Source organism: Oncorhynchus masou, unplaced genomic scaffold, assembly GCF_036934945.1.
Source record: "Oncorhynchus masou masou isolate Uvic2021 unplaced genomic scaffold, UVic_Omas_1.1 unplaced_scaffold_5534, whole genome shotgun sequence".
NCBI classification, from domain to species: Eukaryota; Metazoa; Chordata; class Actinopteri; order Salmoniformes; family Salmonidae; genus Oncorhynchus; species Oncorhynchus masou.
This window is the reverse complement of record NW_027011950.1, coordinates 1-14,260: the sequence shown is the minus strand read 5'-3', so window position 1 is coordinate 14,260 and position 14,260 is coordinate 1. Positions and strand designations below refer to the sequence as shown.

Here is a 14,260-nt window from a genome sequence, read left to right as displayed (position 1 = left end):
GCATTCAGGGTCCAAACCACCCAGCCAATCAGCATTCAGGGCTCTGACCACCCGGTTTATAATATTAATTTGATCCTTGCCATAAAACACCTTCTTCTGACTACTTTTCTTCTGCACCTCTTTGTCTACATCAATTGACAATAATAATGTATACGCTGGCTATATCAATTTCAAATATTTATGGGACGATTGTCTGGGGTCTGGTTATGACTGTCTGTGTCTTTTATTAGTGACGGGAGAACTGTAACTTGAGTCGGAATGCAGTGGGCAGGGGCTGCGCGCCACGGTGCGGTGGGTTGGTGCGCTCAATGCGCAGTCGGTCAATAGGCTACACATGTTTTGCGCCTCTCAGAGGACAGCGTCAAACTAAACCGTGACCGTGCTGAAATTAAATAAAAATAGGATATAATGGCTTCTATTCCACTGGTGCTGCTACTTTTAATGTCTTCTTTGGCGCTTTACTGGGCAGTTTATACCGGACCGTTAAAACCGGAAATGTCCAACGGGACTTTTCATCACTTCTTCGTACCGGACGGAGATTATGAGGATAATGATGACCCCGAGCAATGTCAAATGCTTTTTAAATTCGCAGACCGACGTGCGTGTGGTGTCCATCACGATGAAGACAGCGATTCAGTGGTACGTGAAGACTTTATCATCGTGAAGCACCAAATTGAAGACGCCGCAAGGTTGTTGGAAAGCATCGGCATGAGTATTTCACACGACCTGGACGGAGAGGATAGCTATGAGAAGTTTCTCACTGGGGAGATCACTCAGATCTCTGAGGCTTTTACAAGCGTGGAGAAATCTCTCCTGGAGTTGGAGGTCAAGTTTAAACAGAGTCAAGACAACGATCTGAGAGGGGAGAACCAGCTCAATGACTATGTTCTGAAGCCTATCTATGAAGTTAAGGACGCACTCAGGGAGACAACGGACATTTCATTGGGACTCAAAGATAAACATGAACTGTTGTCTCTCATTGTTCGCAGTCAAGGCTCAAGGTTGAGTCGCCTCAAGGCAGATTATCTCAATGTATAATATAAATGTTAAAAACAATTTAATTTGTTACTATCTATGTAAAGGAATATATGTTACTCAGAGTGTGTGTGTGTGTGTGTGTGTGTGTGTGTGTGTGTGTGTGTGTGTGTGTGTGTGTGTGTGTGTGTGTGTGTGTGTGTGTGTGTGTCATATGACTATGACTCTTTAGCCCAATAAACACCTGGAAAGTTCATTGAGATTGAAAGGTTACTCTGTTCCTAGTCTCTTATCTCGCTCTATTTTTCTCTCTCTCTACTCCAACTCTCTCTCTCTCTCTCTCTCTCTACTCCAACTCTCTCTCTCTATCTCTCTCTCTCTCTCTCTATTTACTTTCCAAATTGTCTGTGACCCGTGTCTTTCTTCCTAGCTTGTAATGGTGTTATTTGGAAACACTTCTAAGGAAAACATCTCTACATTCCTCAGTAAGAGAGGACAGATGGGGAAAAGAGAGGAGAGCTCAGGGGAGAGATGAAAAGTGATCCTTAGCTAAATTATGCCCGGGCTATGCTGTGCTTAATGATCCTAAATTATGCCTGGGCTATGCTGTGCTTAGTGATCCTAAATTATGCCTGGGCTATGCTGTGCTTAGTGATCCTAAATTATGCCTGGGCTATGCTGTTCTTAGTGATCCTAAATTATGCCTGGGCTATGCTGTTCTTAGTGATCCTAAATTATGCCTGGGCTATGCTGTGCTTAGTGATCCTAAATTATGCCTGGGCTATGCTGTTCTTAGTGATCCTAAATTATGCCTGGGCTATGCTGTGCTTAGTGATCCCAAATTATGCCTGGGCTATGCTGTGCTTAGTGATCCTAAATTATGTATGGCTTGGCTGTCTGTGTTTCTAATGTAGCTATTCAGCCTTACTGTATAATGAGGTCTATGTTTTATACCCTTCCTTATGTTATCCCGGAGTCTTACCATTGATTCTACTTCAATCATGAAACAGACAACATCAGTTTGAATCACAGGCTTTAAAAAAAAAAACAATGTCATGTTACTGCGCATAATAAAAACCTAACCATTAAATCTCACCTGTGCTCTGACTGGCATGCCATGAGGAAAATGGTGTTGTGAGACGGTTTACTGTATAGGCGTCTTGCTTGAAAATGACTTCATCCAAATGACAGTTTACCATTTTTTTTAGTATGGCTTTAAAATGTATCTTCGTGCGATCAAGGAGTCTAAAAGAAGGGCAAATCGAAGAGCTCTTTGTGTGATGTTTTTTTTTCTGTGCAGCTGGTCATGGTCTGAGGTGTTCCCAGTGGCCTGCTGCTATGCTATACTGCTGCTATGCTATACTGCTGCTATGCTATACTGCTGCTATGCTATACTGCTGCTATGCTATACTGCTGGTATACTATACTGCTGGTATCTTATTGGTATGCTATACTGCTGGTATGTTATTGGTATGCTATACTGCTGGTATGCTATTGGTATGCTATACTGCTGGTATACTATACTGCTGGTATGCTATTGGTATGCTATACTGCTGGTATGCTATTGGTATGCTATACTGCAGGTATGCTATTGGTATGCTATACTGCTGGTATGCTATTGGTATGCTATACTGCTGGTATGCTATTGGTATGCTATACTGCTGGTATGCTATTGGTACGCTATACTGCTGGTATACTATACTGCTGGTATGCTATTGATATGCTATACTGCTGGTATACTATACGGCTGGTATGTTATTGGTATGCTATACTGCTGGTATGTTATTGGTATGCTATACTGCTGGTATGCTATTGGTATGCTATACTGCTGGTATACTATACTGCTGGCATGCTATTGATATGCTATACTGCTGGTATACTATACTGCTGGTATGTTATTGGTATGCTATACTGCTGGTATGCTATTGGTATGCTATACTGCTGGTATGCTATTGGTATGCTATACTGCTGGTATGCTATTGGTACGCTATACTGCTGGTATGCCATACTGCTGTTATGCTATACTTCTGGTGTGCTATAATGCTGGTATGCAATTGGTATGCTACACTGCTGGTATAGTATACTGCTGGTATGCTATTGGTATACTATACTGCTGGTATACTATACTGCTGGTATGCTATTGTTATGCTATACTGCTGGTATGCTATACTGCTGGTATGCTATTGTATACTATACTGCTGGTATGCTATACCGCTGGTATGCTATTGGTATACTATACTGCTGGTATGCTATTGGTATACTATACTGCTGGTATGCTATACTGCTGGTATGCTATAGTACACAATACTGCTGGTATGCTATACTGCTGGTATGCTATTGGTATGCTATACTGCTGATATGCTATACTGCTGGTATGCTATTGTATACTATACTGCTGGTATGCTATACTGCTGGTATGCTATTGGTATACTATACTGCTGGTATGCTATTGGTATACTATACTGCTGGTATGCAATACTGCTGGTATGCTATTGGTATACTATACTGCTGGTATGCTATTGGTATACTATACTGCTGGTATGCTATACTGCTGGTATACTATTGGTATGCTGTACTGCTGATATGCTAATGGTATACTATACTGCTGGTATGATATATACTGCTTGTATGCTATACTACTGGTATGCTATTGGTATGCTATACTGCTAGTATGCTATACTGCAGGTATGCTATTGGTATGCTGTACTGCTGGTATGCTATTGGTATACTATACTGCTGGTATGCTATACTGCTTGTATGATATGCTGCTGGTATGCTATTGGTATGCTATACTGCTGGTATGCTATACTGCTGGTATGCTACTGTTTACTATACTGCTGGTATGCTGTACTGCTGTTATGCTATCGGTATACTATACTGCTGGTATGCTATCGGTATACTATACTGCTGGTATGCTATCGGTATTCTATACTGCTGGTATGCTATTGGTATGCTATACTGCTGGTATGCTATACTGCTGGTATGCTACTGTTTACTATACTGCTGGTATGCTGTACTGCTGTTATGCTATCGGTATACTATACTGCTGGTATGCTATCGGTATACTATACTGCTGCTATACTGCTGCTATACTATACTGCTGGTATGCTTTTGGTATACTATACTGCTGCTATACTGCTGGTATTCTATACTGCTGGTATGCTTTTGGTATGATATACTGCTGGTATGCTATACTGCTGGTATGCTATTGGTATGCTCTACTGCTGGTATGCTATACTGCTGGTATGCTATTGGTATGCTATACTGCTGGTATGCTATACTGCTGGTATGTTATGTTAGCGTGCTATACTGCTGGTATGCTATACTGCTGGTATGCTATTGGTATGCTATACTGCTGGTATGCTGTTGGTATGCTATACTGCTGGTGTGCTATTGGTATGCTATACTGCTGGTATGCTATCGGTATACTATACTGCTGGTATGATATCGGTATACTATACTGCTGCTATACTGCTGCTATACTATACTGCTGATATGCTTTTGGTATGATATACTGCTGGTATGCTATACTGCTGGTATGCTATTGGTATGCTCTACTGCTGGTATGCTATACTGCTGGTATGCTATTGGTATGCTATACTGCTGGTATGCTATACTGCTGGTATGTTATGTTAGCGTGCTATACTGCTGGTATGCTATACTGCTGGTATGCTATTGGTATGCTATACTGCTGGTATGCTATTGGTATGCTATACTGCTGGTGTGCTATTGGTATGCTATACTGCTGGTATGCTATCGGTATACTATACTGCTGGTATGCTATCGGTATACTATACTGCTGCTATACTGCTGCTATACTATACTGCTGGTATGCTTTTGGTATACTATACTGCTGCTATACTGCTGGTATTCTATACTGCTGGTATGCTTTTGGTATACTATACTGCTGGTATGCTATTGGTATACTATACTGCTGGTATGCTATCAGTATACTATACTGCTGGTATGCTATACTGCTGGTATGCTATTGGTATACTATACTGCTGGTATGCTATACTGCTGGTATGCTATCAGTATACTATACTGCTGGTATGCTATACTACTGGTATGCTATTGGTATACTATACTGCTGGTATACTATACTGCTGGTATGCTATTGGTATACTATACTGCTGGTATGCTATACTGCTGGTATGCTATCAGTATGCTATACTGCTGGTATGCTATACTGCTGGTATGCTATTGGTATACTATACTGCTGGTATGCTATACTGCTGGTATGCTATTGGTATACTATACTGCTGGTATACTATACTGCTGGTATGCTATTGGTATACTATACTGCTGGTATACTATACTGCTGGTATGCTATACTGCTGGTATGCTATTGGTATACTATACAGCTGGTATACTATACTGCTGGTATGCTATTGGTATACTATACTGCTGGTATGCTATACTGCTGGTATGCTATCAGTATACTATACTGCTGGTATGCTATACTGCTGGTATGCTATTGGTATACTATACTGCTGGTATGCTATACTGCTTTATGCTATTGGTATACTATACTGCTGGTATGCTATACTGCTGGTATGCTATTGGTATACTATACTGCTGGTATACTATACTGCTGGTATGCTATACTGCTGGTATGCTATTGGTATACTATACTGCTGGTATACTATACTGCTGGTATGCTATTGGTATACTATACTGCTGGTATACTATACTGCTGGTATGCTATACTGCTGGTATGCTATTGGTATACTATACTGCTGGTATACTATACTGCTGGTATGCTATTGGTATACTATACTGCTGGTATGCTATACTGCTGGTATGCTATCAGTATACTATACTGCTGGTATGCTATCAGTATGCTATACTGCTGGTATGCTATACTGCTGGTATACTATCAGTATGCTATACTGCTGGTATGCTATCAGTATGCTATACTGCTGGTATGCTATACTGCTGGTATACTATACTGCTGGTATGCTATCAGTATGCTATACTGCTGGTATGCTATCAGTATGCTATACTGCTGGTATGCTATACTGCTGGTATGCTATCAGTATGCTATACTGCTGGTATGCTATCAGTATGCTATACTGCCGGTATGCTATCAGTATGCTATACTGCTGGTATGCTATCAGTATGCTATACTGCTGGTATGCTATCAGTATGCTATACTGCTGGTATGCAATCAGTATGCTATACTGCTGGTATGCAATCAGTATGCTATACTGCTGGTATGCTATCAGTATGCTATACTGCTGGTATGCTATCAGTATGCTATACTGCTGGTATGCTATCAGTATGCTATACTGCTGGTATGCAATCAGTATGCTATACTGCTGGTATGCTATCAGTATGCTATACTGCTGGTATGCTATACTGCTGGTATGCTATCAGTATACTATACTGCTGGTATGCTATACTGCTGGTATGCTATCAGTATGCTATACTGCTGGTATGCTATTGGTATACTATACTGCTGGTATGCTATCAGTATGCTATACTGCTGGTATGCTATCAGTATGCTATACTGCTGGTATGCTATTGGTATACTATACTGCTGGTATGCTATCAGTATGCTATACTGCTGGTATGCTATCAGTATGCTATACTGCTGGTATGCTATACTGCTGGTATGCTATCAGTATACTATACTGCTGGTATGCTATCAGTATACTATACTGCTGGTATGCTATCAGTATGCTATACTGCTGGTATGCAATCAGTATGCTATACTGCTGGTATGCTATCAGTATGCTATACTGCTGGTATGCTATCAGTATGCTATACTGCTGGTATGCTATACTGCTGGTATGCTATCAGTATACTATACTGCTGGTATGCTATACTGCTGGTATGCTATCAGTATGCTATACTGCTGGTATGCTATTGGTATACTATACTGCTGGTATGCTATACTGCTGGTATGCTATCAGTATGCTATACTGCTGGTATGCTATCAGTATGCTATACTGCTGGTATGCTATACTGCTGGTATGCTATACTGCTGGTATACTTTACTGCTGGTATGCTATCAGTATGCTATACTGCTGGTATGCTATACTGCTGGTATGCTATTGGTATACTATACTGCTGGTATGCTATCAGTATGCTATACTGCTGGTATGCTATACTGCTGGTATGCTGTACTGCTGGTATGCTATACTGCTGGTATGCTATTGGTATACTAAACTGCTGGTATGCTATCAGTATGCTATACTGCTGGTATGCTATACTGCTGGTATGCTATTGGTATACTATACTGCTGGTATGCTATCAGTATGCTATACTGCTGGTATGCTATCAGTATGCTATACTGCTGGTATGCTATTGGTATACTATACTGCTGGTATGCTATACTGCTGGTATGCTATCAGTATGCTATACTGCTGGTATGCTATCAGTATGCTATACTGCTGGTATGCTATCAGTATGCTATACTGCTGGTATGCTATACTGCTGGTATGCTATACTGCTGGTATGCTATACTGCTATACTATCTTGTGTTCCTGATAAAATCCTGTTTTCATGGAAGTCAAGAACTAATTTCTGCTTGACCTACCACCCTGATTATTTCTATCAGGACAGAGTGGTAGATCTAACACCGTTTGGTTATGTCTTCTGAGATCAATTAGACCCTAAATGGACAATTAAGCTTTAGATTATTGAGTATGTTGGCTGTTCTCCCCTCTACCATGGAAAGTGGCCCTACCCTGCTTTGACTGTTGGCTGTTCTCCCCTCTACCATGGAAAGTGGCCCTACCCTGCTTTGACTGTTGGCTGTTCTCCCCTCTACCATGGAAAGTGGCCCTACCCTGCTTTGACTGTTGGCTGTTCTCCCCTCTACCACAGAAAGTGGCCCTACCCTGCTTTGACTGTTGGCTGTTCTCCCCTCTACCATGGAAAGTGGCCCTACCCTGCTTTGACTGTTGGCTGTTCTCCCCTCTACCACGGAAAGTGGCCCTACCCTGCTTTGACTGTTGGCTGTTCTCCCCTCTACCACGGAAAGTGGCCCTACCCTGCTTTGACTGTTGGCTGTTCTCCCCTCTACCACGGAAAGTGGCCCTACCCTGCTTTGACTGTTGGCTGTTCTCCCCTCTACCACGGAAAGTGGCCCTACCCTGCTTTGACTGTTGGCTGTTCTCCCCTCTACCATGGAAAGTGGCCCTACCCTGCTTTGACTGTTGGCTGTTCTCCCCTCTACCACGGAAAGTGGCCCTACCCTGCTTTGACTGTTGGCTGTTCTCCCCTCTACCATGGAAAGTGGCCCTACCCTGCTTTGACTGTTGGCTGTTCTCCCCGACACCACGGAAAGTGGCCCTACCCTGCTTTGACTGTTGGCTGTTCTCCCCTCTACCACGGAAAGTGGCCCTACCCTGCTTTGACTGTTGGCTGTTCTCCCCTCTACCACGGAAAGTGGCCCTACCCTGCTTTGACTGTTGGCTGTTCTCCCCTCTACCATGGAAAGTGGCCCTAGCCTGCCTTTCCTGTTTTCTTAGCCTCTTACGGGAATGTTAAATAGTGATGTAATAGTGAAAGAGTGGGGGACCATGCAGAGAGATTGACGTTGTCACTTTCAACTGAACATTCAATTTGTGTCTAGTCTGTCACAGGAATCTCTTATCTGTATGGATTGTTTTTTTTCTATGCCTCTTCATTCTCCATCAAAGACTTACATTTCTGCTGTCATAATCCATAGGAAACATGACACATGTAGGTGTTATGTATCAGGTGTTGTTATTGCCCACATTGCCCAGTGATTGTGGTCAATAAATACAGATCATCTGTGAGTCATAGTGCTCTGTTAATAATATGTGTGTAGGCTATAGTATAATTGTCGTGTGGAACGTTAGGCTGTTAAATTGACAGGTACAGAAAGCTTCATCTCCTATAAGGCTCCAGAAAGCATGAGAAGAAAGTTAACATTTTTTGGAGGGGGTTGTCCCCCCCCCCCCCCTCCCTGCTAGGACTGATGGAGTGCTGATTGATGGACACTGATGGACTGCTGATGGACACTGATGGAGTACTAGTGACAAAGACAGATACAATTGAAACTGTTGCAGGGATTCTTGGGAATAAACATATTGTATGCTGATAATACAGGCTTTCACATTCTGTTCTCTGGAGGATAGAAGTGGCTCAAGTGGAAACTCTCGACTACTGAATCTGGCCTCATTCCTCCTGACCACAGGAACAACCACAAAGCAGCTGCTAAGCGTGACCGTATTTTAAAGAGATTATCCATTATCCCCAGGGAGGGAAGGATGGAGGCAGGGAGGCTGGGAAAGATTGGAGAGAGAGAGAGAGAGAGAGCCAGACGGGCTGCCATGGGTCAGAGGGGTGGAAGGGGGCGACGGGTGTGGAGGGGTGACTGGGAGGGACTGGTTGTGATTTATTCTGTCAGGCTTCCCTCTTCCCTCCCGGCCCCAGCCTCCACCTCACGGCCCCAGCCTCCACCTCACGGCCCCAGCCTCCCCTCCCTGCCCCAGCCTCCACCTCACGGCCCCAGCCTCCACCTCACGGCCCCAGCCTCCCTCCCCTGCCCCAGCCTCCACCTCAAGGCCCCAGCCTCCACCTCACGGCTCCACCCTCCCCCTCACGGCCCCAGTCTCCACCTCACGGCCCCAGCCTCCACCTCACGGCCCCAGTCTCCACCTCACGGCCCCAGCCTCCACCTCACGGCCCTAGCCTCCCTCTCCCGGCCCCAGCCTCCACCTCAAGGCCCCAGCCTCCCCTTCCCTGCCCCAGCCTCCACCTCACGGCTCCACCCTCCCCCTCACGGCCCCAGCCTCCACCTCACGGCCCCAGCCCCCACCTCACGGCTCCACCCTCCCCCTCACGGCCCCAGTCTCCCCTCATGGCCCCAGCCTCCACCTCACGGCCCCAGCCTCCCTCTCACGCCCCAGCCTCCCCCTCACGGCCCCAGTCTCCACCTCATGGCCCCAGCCTCCCTCTCCCGGCCCCAGCCTCCACTTCACGGTCCCAGCCTCCACCTCACGGCCTCAGCCTCCCCCTCATGGCCCCAGCCTCCCCCTCCCAGCCACAGCCTCCACGTCACGGCCCCAGCCTCCACCTCACAGCCTCAGCCTCCCCCTCACGGCCTCAGCCTCCCCTCATGGCCCCAGCCTCCACCTCACGGCCCCAGCCTCCACCTCACGGCCTCAGCCTCCACTTTCCGGCCCCAGCCTCCCCCTCCCAGCCCCGGCCTCCACTTCACGGCCCCAGCCTCCCCTCCCAGCCCCGGCCTCCACTTCACGGCCCCAGCCTCCACCTCATGGCCTCAGCCTCCCCTCATGGCCCCAGCCTCCCCCTCCCAGCCGCAGCCTCCACGTCACGGCCCCAGCCTCCACCTCACAGCCTCAGCCTCCACCTCACGGCCCCAGCCTCCACTTTCCGGCCCCAGCCTCCCCCTCCCAGCCCCAGCCTCCCCCTCATGGCCCCAGCCTCCCCCTCCCAGCCCCAGCCTCCACTTCACGGTCCCAGCCTCCCCCTCACAGCCTCAGCCTCCCCTTCACGGTCCCAGCCTCCCCCTCACGGTCACAGCCTCCCCCTCACGGTCCCAGCCTCCACCTCATGGTCCCAGCCTCCACCTCATGGTCCCAGCCTCCCCCTCATGGCACCAGCCTCCCCCTTCGGCCCCAATCTCCCCTCTTCTTAAAACACTCATACACACTCTGCACAGCTGCACCACTCCGCTCCACTCCCCTCACCCAGCCCTGCCAAAGAACTGGGGCTCCATGCTTCCTGCCTTTGAGAAACCAAAGACAGTGGTCTGTGGGTGTTGCTGTAATTTTCACTTTTTTTGGAAGGCTTAGAATCTACAAAGATGCTGTGGTTGAATGTCCTAAGCCACAATTGGCTGAATCTTTTAGAAAAATATTTATTTTTTCCCTCATGCTATCAGTTGTATGATGGAATCTGTTTTAAGAGAGATTTCTCCATGTCTGAAATGCAAAACAAATAATGCACAGTGGTGTACTTTCCTACTCGTGATTCAAACAGGCCCAGTCAGACTGAGTTTGTTGTATTTGGCATGTTATCATTCACCAGTGGTGTATTTTCCTACTTGTGACTTATCTTAGCCACATGGAAGGTAGGGTGAATACGGAGCGTATTGGGTAACACAAGACGGACAGCAGTGGAACTCAGGACTCTGGAGATGGGAAAAGGACCAATGAACCGGGAGACAGCTTGCGGGACTCTACCCGAAGGGGCAGATCCTGAGTGGAAAGCCATACCCCCGATAGGCTGGCCAACGACCTAATAAGGGTGCAGAATGCCTTCCAGAACTGAGACGAGAATCCCGATCGGAGACCATGTCTACCGGGAGTCCATGGATCCAGAAGATCTGCTGCTGGGCCGGCTCCTTGACAGAAGGTAGTTTGGGGAGAGGGATGAAATGGGCGGCCTTGGAGAACCGGTCGACTACCGTCAGAATGACAGTGTTGCCATCAGACGGAGGGAGCCCAATGACAAAGTCCAGAGGTATGAGACCAGGAACGATGAGGGACCGGTAGTGGCTGAAGGAGGCCAGAAGAGCCTGCCGTGGAGTCTTGTTCAGAACACACACTGTGCATGTGGCGACGAAGGCAGAGACATCAGGGACCATTGTGGGCAACCAGAAACGTTGTCAAAAGAAGGCTAGTGTACGACGGGACCCTGGATGACAGGTCAGCCTGGAGCAATGAGCCCATTCCAGGACCCGGGACTGGACTGGATTAGGGACAAACAGCCGGTTAGCCGGGCCACCTTCAGGTCCAGGTTGGGAGCGTTTTGCCTCGCGGACCAGGTTCTCAATACCCCAATCCACAGTGACCGCAAGGCATGAGGTAGGGAGAATGGTTTCAGAGGTCAAGGGTGTGGCAGAGAAACTGGATAGGTGGGAGAGGGTGTCAGGCTTTACATTCCTTGACCCTGGGCGGTAGGAAATGGTGAAGTTAAATCTGGTGAACAGGAGGGCCCACCGGGCCTGCCTGGAGTTGAGGCCCTTGGCTGTACAGAGATATTCCAGGTTTTTATGGTCGGTCCAGACCAGCAATGGCTGTTCTACTCCTTCCTGCCAGTGCCTTACAGCAATGCTCTACTTTCCGGCTACCCGGATAAAGCATTAAATAAACTTCAGTTAGTGCTAAATATGGCTGCTAGAATCCTGACTAGAACCATTTTTTAAAATCATATTACTCCAGTGCTAGCCTCCCTACACTGGCTTCCTGTTAAGGCAAGGGCTGATTTCAAGGTTTTACTGCTAACCTACAAAGCATTACATGGGCTTCCTCCTACCTATCTTTCCGATTTGGTGCTGCCGTACATACCTACACGTACAAGACGCAGGCCTCCTAATTGTCCCTAGAATTTCTAAGCAAACAGCTGGAGGCAGGGCTTTCTCCTATATAGCTCAATTTTTATGGAATGGTCCGCCTACCCATGTGAGAGACGCAGACTCGGTCTCAACCTTTAAGCCTTTATTGAAGACTCATCTCTTCAGTAGGTCCTATGATTGAGTGTAGTCTGGCCCAGGAGTGTGAAGGTGAACGGAAAGGCACTGGAGCAACGAACCGCCCTTGCTGTCTCTGCCTGGCCGGTTCCCCTCTCTCCACTGGGATTCTCTGCCTCTAACCCTATTACAGGGGCTGAGTCACTGGCTTACTGGGGCTCTTCCATGCCGTCCCTAGGAGGGGTGCATCACTTGAGTGGGTTGAGTCACTGACGTGCTCTTCCTGTCCGGGTTGGCACCCCCCCCTTGGGTTGTGCCGTGGCGGAGATCTTCGTGGGCTATACTCAGCCTTGTCTTAGGATGGTAAGTTGGTGGTTTAAGATACCCCTCTAGTGGTGTAGGGGCTGTGATTTGGCAAAGTGGGTGGGGTTATATCCTGCCTGTTTGGCCCTGTCTGGGGGTATCATCGGATGGGGCCACAGTGTCTCCTGACCCTCCCTGTCTCAGCCTCCAGTACTTATGCTGCAGTAGTTTATGTGTCGGTGGGCTAGGGTCAGTCTGTTATATCTGGAGTATTTCTCCTGTCTTATCCGGTGTCCTGTGTGAATTTAAGTATGCTCTCTCTAATTCTCTCTCTCTCTCTTTCTTTCTCTCTCGGAGGACCTGAGCCCTAGGACCATGTCTCAGGACTACCTGGCATGATGACTCCTTGTTGTCCCCAGTCCACCTAGCCGTGCTGCTGCTCCAGTTTCAACTGTTCTGCCTGCGGCTATGGAACCCTGATCTGTTCACTGTGATTAATATTATTTGACCATGCTGGTCATTTATGAACATTTGAACATCTTGGCCATGTTCTGTTATAATCTCCACCCGGCACCAGCCAGAAGAGGACTGGCCACCCCTCATAGTCTGGTTCCTCTCTAGGTTTCTTCCTAGGTTTTGGCCTTTCTAGGGAGTTTTTCCTAGCCACCGTGCTTCTACACCTGCATTGCATGCTGTTTGGGGTTTTAGGCTGGGTTTCTGTACAGCACTTTGAGACATCAGCTGATGTAAAAAGGGCTATATAAATACATTTGATTTGATTTGCCTCCGCTCTTCCAACTCCATCTTCACCGCCAGGAGTTCTCGGTTGCCAACATCGTAGTTCCTCTCGGCAGGATTGAGATGATGGGACAGGATGGCCCCCACTCCAACATCCGAAGCATCCTCTTCCACCACAAATTGACGCGAGGATGGGTGCTGTTGTGAACCAACGCTTCAGGTCCACAAAGGCTTTGTCGACAGCTGGAGACCACTTGAACGGTACCTTGGGAGAGGTCAGTGCCAGTGTAACGGATGTGAAACGGCTAGCTTAGTTAGCGGTGCGCGCTAAATAGCGTTTCAATCCTTAGGAGAGGTGAGTAGTTAGCTGTGGTGCTAACTAAGCTAACTAACGCTAAATAGCGTTTCAATCGGTGACGTCACTTGCTCTGAGAGTGGTTCCCCTTGCTCTGCAAGGGCTGTGGCTTTTGTGGAGCGATGGGTAACGATGCTTTGTGGGTGACTGTTGATGATGTGTGCAGAGGGTCTCTGGTTCGCGCCCGGGTATGGGCGCGGGGACGGTCTAAAGTTACACTGAGAGGGGGGCACTGTAGTCCCGTATGAAACGGCGGTAGAAGTTTGCAAAAACCAAGACATCGTTGCAACTGCACCCTGGACATTCATCCTCCACTGCTTTCACCTCTCCAGGATCCATCTGAACATTGCCCTCAGCAATGACATATCCCAGAAAGGTGATGGTAGAGCGGTGAAACTCACACTTCTCAGCTTTCAGGAACAGGAGGCGCTGAAGGACCTGTCTGACATGAAGAACATATTCTTGTGCAGATC

The 14,260-nt window shown here is 47.3% G+C and overlaps 1 protein-coding gene across 1 annotated transcript; it reads left to right on the top strand.

Moving 5' to 3' along the window:
* Positions 1 to 249: 249 nt before the first annotated feature.
* On the top strand, positions 250 to 1,190 carry LOC135536073 (fin bud initiation factor-like). Its single transcript, XM_064962459.1, has one exon. The coding sequence runs from the start codon at positions 409 to 411 to the stop codon at positions 1,036 to 1,038; it is 630 nt and encodes a 209-aa protein (XP_064818531.1). The 5' UTR covers positions 250 to 408; the 3' UTR covers positions 1,039 to 1,190.
* The last annotated feature ends 13,070 nt before the right edge of the window (positions 1,191 to 14,260 follow it).

Bases quoted from the DNA above. Each gene is read 5' to 3' on its own strand.
- LOC135536073 (XM_064962459.1), top strand. From the start codon at position 409: ATGGCTTCTATTCCACTGGTGCTGCTACTTTTAATGTCTTCTTTGGCG.